The sequence below is a fragment of the Nicotiana attenuata genome, unplaced genomic scaffold, assembly GCF_001879085.1.
Source record: "Nicotiana attenuata strain UT unplaced genomic scaffold, NIATTr2, whole genome shotgun sequence".
In the NCBI taxonomy this organism is placed as follows: Eukaryota; Viridiplantae; Streptophyta; class Magnoliopsida; order Solanales; family Solanaceae; genus Nicotiana; species Nicotiana attenuata.
Genome location: NW_017678187.1, coordinates 15,298 through 22,334, shown reverse-complemented (window position 1 = coordinate 22,334; position 7,037 = coordinate 15,298). Strand labels below are relative to the sequence as shown.

Genomic DNA, 7,037 nt, shown 5'->3' with positions numbered 1-7,037 from the left:
TTAAGTTCAGAACAAGAACAAGAACAAGAGAAAAACACTAGTTCAAAACTCTCTTTAAAGCTTTCTGCTCTTTCTGTCACTTGCTACTGAACTAGCCGGCTGTAAGCCAAGGCTAGTTATCGCACTACACTGCTCTATACTTTGTGTGTCTGCTCTCCTTAACTGGTATGTTTTGATTTAGTTACAAGTTCAAAACTCTATGTGTTCTCTTACTGCCTTAGTTTACTGATTCCTATCTATCACTTGGCTTTTTGATATGTAACTAGCATGCTCAAATCCTGGTTTCACTTAGCATATATGAGTACTACCTATTCAACTTATGATTAACATGTCTGATGACTTGTCTATTGCCCTCTCTAGCATGTCTCAATTTGGCTCTACTCCATGTATGATTGTCTGTCTGTTTGTTTACCCAATTCCTGATAGTAATCTACTTTGCTAGGTTACTTACTACTCCCTAAGTACTTCTGATCCTATGTTCAATTCCGCCTAGTATAACTATGTTCTCACTGTTTGTTCTATGGCTGACTCCTAAATCCTATAAAGAATTCTGAAAAGGAAATTTTTGTACTCTTGCTGTTACATTAACATGTTCTATGTGTCCTCAAGTCCCATACTCCCCAAGTGAATTCTATGTCCTAATGGTGTTGTTTAAGCTATTTGCTGATTTCTCACAAGTTCACTGTTTTCAAAACTGTATTATTACTGATCAACTCCTATTTTTCATAAAACTTCTTTACTTAATTGAGCCCTTTTCAACACTATTTTTCATATCAAAACCAATTCAAAACTATGTCAAGCACTCTCCACTACTCCTAGAATATTTAGGTTCTGTCCCTCTGGCATGTGTACTGCCTTGAGATCCATGAGATTTCTCTGAACTCTAGCATGTCAGAGCTGGCCTTTCCACACTGCACTTGAATCAGTTCTTGTTTGAGAAAAAGTCTAGGTGTGAGCACTGCCCGGGATCCTTGAGATCCTTAGGGAACTCTGACGCACCTAGACAATGATACTGTCTATGGTACTTTGGCATTTGGGCTATTGGAGGCTTGGGAAGTTATTTGGGCCTACTTCAGGCTCCCTATTAACTTCTTCTTCTTTTCTTTATTGTTTATGTAATTTATTCAGCTGGTCTGTAATAATTATTTGTAAATAACTTTGGGGTGATTAGTGAAAAAGTGTGGGTAGCTATATCTGTTGGGTAGAGACCATGCCTATTGGATTGTGTTAATGCACTTGCTATGTTTGCTTTATTTTCACAATATTAGAGATCATATCTATAGGATTTAAATGGATTCAATGATAGAAAATATGTCTATAGGTGTAAAATCAACTTTATAATTAGATACCATGCCTATAGAGTGTAAAGTGATTGAGTTTATTTTCTGCTACTGCATGTATTTACATTCGCCTCTCTAAAATCATGCCTATAAGTTCCAACATCAGCTCTTAACAATTAGATACCATGCCTATAGGAATTAAAATCAGAAATCCTGCCTATAGAACCTAAAATCAATTTAGCTAAACAAGTCAGGTTAATCCATGATTAGTCCTTCTAAATTGGTTTAATCAACTGTCCGCTCCTTTACAGGACTTTTTCAAACACTGCCTTAATTTACTATCGCTAGAAAACATGTCTATAGGATCTCAAATATCCGTTTAAAACTGTTCACTGTTTTACTACATCGACGTAGTTATCATGCTCTTAGGACATCACTGTTCTGCGTTTAGGCAAGCCTATAGGGCGATTTTAAATTCTACAACTCTGAAACTGTGTTTTGCTACTTAAAGCCGTCCAGAATTAACAGGTTTAAATCAGTAGGCAAGTTAAATAGGATCTCTCACACATTGTCCTAATTCAATACTGTATAACCCCTGCTCACCTAGATATCATGTTCTAGGATTTTCTCTTAAGTATTTGAATGGTGTTTGAAGACGTGCACTTGTTATGTTTGAGGAGGTAACTGTGAGCCTATAACTTGTTTCTTTAAATGCAGTCCTAACTGCTCTTGATTGACGCCTAGATTTTTATCCTTTAAAACCTTAGGAAAGTCTAGAACTGTCTAAAGAATAGAGGTCCTAAAATACCTCCAGGGCCACAAGGAAGGGACGGGTAGTGCACGCATAGGACATTGTCAAGGTTACTAGAACGCTTTAGGCTATGACCTAGGGGAGGGAATTGGGTAGAAAGGGATATGATGACTACGCGTTAATGTCACGTGTAGCCCCTCATTGAGGAGTGTTTACCGGGCATTGCGTGGGGTGATCCTGTAGGCTAACCAACCTAGGACCCCTCCTTCTCAATTTCCCTTTGCTTAAACTTTACTTTTCTATATGTACGCAATTTGTTCAAGTCTTTCCTTCATTTGAGTCATATAATGTCCAAGACCTGCCCCCTTATTTGCAAATATGTGTTTAAACTGTCTACTGTTCAAAGGAATAATTCGTAAGTATAAGTTCGGCCAGGACCCACCGTTGTGGACCGAGAGGGGTGTCTAATACCTTCCCCTCAAGGTTATTTCGAGCCCTTACCCTGGATCTCTGGTAATGTAAACCAATCTAAGAGTTAAGCACTCTAGGTGCCCTAACGCACCATAATCCGTTAGGTGGCGACTCTTCAAAAATCCAAATTCCCAAAAGGAAATGAGTTATTACCCTCATGAATGTCGAAACCCGGACTTCCCCGTCAAAAGGGGGGAAAAAAGAGGGCGCGACACTTGTACACCTGATAACTTTAGGCATCGTGTACGGGTGCATGCTGTGAGTTTGACATGTTTTATCCTAAAATCAAAGAATCTTTGACAAGAACAAGTGTGAAAATAACGTGCTTTATCAGAATTTGTGTCAAAATAAAAACTATTATCTTTAGCCCCACGGTGGACGCCAAACTGTTTACCTCGAAAATACGAGTAACAATTAAATTTAATTTGTGGTTTTAAAGATACGTGATTTAGTTCAATACTAATATCAAGAAGTATAACGTATAAATGAAAGAAATGGGTACATCAAATCAGTGTTGCTAGGCAGTATCGACCTCGAGCCAAAGTGACCTCGAGATGGATCAAGAACAATAAAGCAAGAATAATAAAGCTAAAGGATAATTCTGATGAACAATGAGCGAAAAAGTAAGAGACTATATTTGCCAATGTTTAGATGATCTTTACAAATGATTGGGGTCTCCTTTATATAATAGGGGAACCCTAAATAAGATACATTTCTATTTACAATAAAGAATTTTATTGGGACAGCTGTCTAACCGCCTAGTACAGATTCGTACATATCTATTCCGGGATTTACGCCATGATCTTGGGGACGTGGCAGGAATCTTGCTCATTCTGTTACAAATCCATAACGGCAGTATCTCGAGGTCAGTCATATTAGGCTCCGACATTCCTCGAACACTTAATTCTTTGAGCCTTGTACTCTGTGATCGAGCTCGAACTCGATCTATCCTGAATTCGGGCTTAAGGCGACCCCTCGAGCTCTGAAAATCGGGCATACCTGATTTCGACCGTATACAATTACTGTGACACATAACTTTGAATAGGTCTTCTATAACATGACATTATTTTGAAGAACAAAATATCATGAATGTCTTTTAGTGGTACTAAATTGCAACCTTAATCAGTTAGTTGTTTATTAATACAACGGAAAAGGGCCTAAACTACCCCTATCGTTTATTAAATAGTTTATAAATACCCTCCGTCATCTATCCGTCCAAAAAAATACACCACGTTAATTCTATTAATAAAATTACCCCCGCAACTAACGGCAGAACTGGTTGGCTACAATTTAATGATGTGTCATTTTTCTACTAGGCCACGTGGCAATATCTGAGTGGAACAAAAATGGATATTATTTTAACCCATTTACCTTATCCGACCCAAAATTTTGTTATTTGGGTCATAAAATTACATTAACCCACCTAGCTGATCCTATAGAATCCGCAGTCATCTTCTCTCCCCCAAAATATCTCCTTTACCCTAACTATCACTTTTTTCTCCCTTCTTTAGTCTCTTTCCTGTTCTTTGAAAAATCCTTAAATTTTTTTTTTATTGGAGCCTTAAACAATCTCATGTAAATGGGATTAAATTTTGTAAAAAGATAAGATTTTGATAAAAGGGGTATAATTATAGCATAGTAAATTTGAGGGTTTTTTGTATTGCTTTAATGGCTGAAAACATTCATAATTGTGTAGCCTCAAATCTTTTATGTACAGAAACAAAAAGTCTTTGTTTTGATGATCTTGATTCTTTGACTATAAGTCAACAAAATATTGAAACTAACAGTAAAGACGTGAGCTTTAACAATGGTATTAAATCAGAACCATTGATTGATTTGCCAAGTTTAAGTGAAGAAAGCTTTGGTTTTATGGTGCAAAGGGAAATGGAGTTTTTGCCTATAACAAGAGGAGGAGCATGATCATCCTCTTGTTTCAATTTTGGCAGATTATGAAAACAACTGGGTTGATCTTTTAATTTACTAATGCATCCTCTTTGATCTTGGGGCTGAGAACTGAGGATACTTGTGTATGATTTGATGTATTCGCTTCATTTTTATGACATAGCATTATAATTTGCTTGTTGAGAGCAGTAGCTATGGTGATGGAGTGGCGGAGAGAGAGTTTGGGTGAAATGAAGAAGAAGATTGGGAAAATGGGAAAGACATTGGGTCGGGTCAGCTAAGTGGGTCGAAATAAGATTATTTTTTATTTTTGTCCGAGATTGCCACGTGGCCCAGTAAAAAAATGACACGTCATTAAATTGTAGGCCCACCAGTTCTGCCGTTAGTCACGGGGGTAATTTTATTAATAGAATTAACGTGGTGTATTTTTTTGGACGGACAGATGGACGGGGGTATTTATAAACCATTTAATAAACAATAGGGGTAGTTTAGGCCCTTTTCCGTTAATACAATGGACTGTTTAAATTAGGTCGCGTCAACTCAAATTGCAATAATTACGTATTGTAAACTAGACCTGCAAATACCACGCGGCAGTATAATATTTACAATTTTCAAAGTAAATATTTTTATTTGGCTGTCAAAAGTTAGACCAAACATTGGCGGAAACATATTTCTAGTACCCTATCAATATTGTGTAAGATGGAAGCGGCTTTTCCATGGGGAACTCATTGACTTTATATATTAGATTAGAGAATCAAGATGCTAATCTACTTATAAATTATAGTGCATAAAAATATACTACTATTCGAAGAGGTTGCAGTTTTGATTTAATTTGTATCAATTCATGTCAACTGGTAACTTTGACAAAAATCTAATACGACCTAATAAAGTGATAGAGTCTTTTAGAACGAATCGATTGTTTGTACCTAAATTTATTAATTATTGCCGGTTTGTCAAGTCTAAGGAAACTAGGACATAATAAGTTATTTAATTTAACAATTCTAAAATATTAAAAAATGTTAATTGGGTGCGTTAATTAATTACTATCAGTAGATTAGATATTCATGATGCCCACTTTTCCCTAGTAAAAACACCTTAATTATCTTCTTTTTCTTTTTCAAGTCCAAAAGATTGGAGAATAACAATATATTTTGGTCCACTCCTCAACCTCTGGACGTCGGAAGGGCCACATATTGTGCTGTTATTTGGACTAGGTGGTCATTTTTGTAGCCTTATATTTAGTAATTGACCATTTTTTTCAAAATTAGACTCGTAATATAGTTTTGAAATTTCAACTTCAGATCAAGTAGTCACTTTTGAACTTCAGGCCACGTATGCTCTAATTTTGAAAAACTGACCAGCTTCTAAATACAAGCCACAACATTAAGTGTCTATTTGTGCAAATTAGCTAAGACAAGTACACATGAATTTTTCAGCTGATCAGATGGATACTTTCAGCTTTTTGAGATGTACATAACTAAGAGCATAGTCAGGATTTTGATATGTCTACTGTACAGATGGATATAAGTTATATCCATCGACAGTGAAATAATTTTTTTATTACCATCGATATAATTTAACCTATTATAGCAAGTTACTTGCCTTATCACAGATCTACAGTGGCTAAAGATTAGAACGAGCGAATCGGGATTTCTAAAGCTTCACAAAACGTTTCAAACCCCACAGAAGGCTCTGACAGTGTATTCCATTTGCTCGTTAATATGTTTGGCAAAGAAATCCAACAATTCAAAGTTATCAAATGGTTGAAACTTGATAGTGTGTTTCTCATCAACAAGCTCTTCTGGGGTTTGTATCATCCCATAAATATATGAGAAATGTGCTAATGTGTACCTTGGTTTGTTCTCCTTTACAATCACCCTATGTACAGGACAATGCAATCTGTTGTTGCTCAATGCCTTTGCAATGATAAAAGATATACAGTTAATTAGTTGAGAAAAAAATTTATTGATCGATTAGTCACTGTTTAAGGAGTAGTAGAGAATCATGTTATAATATCAGGCTCGACGACATTATAGATTCTTAAAGAAAAGATTTCACTTATATCAACTGTCGTGTAAATAACTTTTATATTGTTGGTGAATTGTAGTATGTATTACTAGGTATGTTGTCTTATTTTCGGATTAGTAATCATACTTATTTATGCACGATTACACGTAATTATCTTTCAATGACCTAATACTGTAAAATTTTATGTACACACATAAAAATTAAACTCACAATACACTAACACAAAATGGTTACTTTTTAAAAAAAAATACTAATCTCTTTTTTTATAAACGGTGACTTAGAAATATCTTTTATATGACATAATAATGTAAAAGTTAATCAGTCGGCGTACAGAAATTAAGCTCGCAAAAGCTTTTCAGCCTTTGACCCCTCTTCCCTTCCTCTTCAAATGGTTTCACTATCAAAGTGAAAGTAGATGACTTCAAAAGAATGAAGGCCCTCGGTGAAAAATCATTCATCTTTTTTACCCAAAAAATATAGAGTTCACTGTGAATAAAATAGTCATTTAATTATTTTTTTAATATTTAAAATTTAAAATAAAAAATTACTCTTATTAAATTTTGAGGAATGTATATTTTTAGCTGCTCCAAAACATATATATATAT

General features: G+C 35.3%; 1 protein-coding gene across 1 annotated transcript in view; it reads right to left on the bottom strand.

Annotated features, from left to right (window-relative positions):
• Positions 1-6,208: 6,208 nt before the first annotated feature.
• Positions 6,209-7,037, bottom strand: part of LOC109221572 (probable 2-oxoglutarate-dependent dioxygenase AOP1) — a 2,629-nt gene continuing 1,800 nt past the window's right edge. The window contains exon 3 of the mRNA XM_019386047.1: positions 6,209-6,320. Within this exon, the coding sequence (XP_019241592.1) occupies positions 6,283-6,320 (38 nt within the window). The 3' untranslated portion in view covers positions 6,209-6,282. The remainder of the gene's footprint in view (positions 6,321-7,037) is intronic.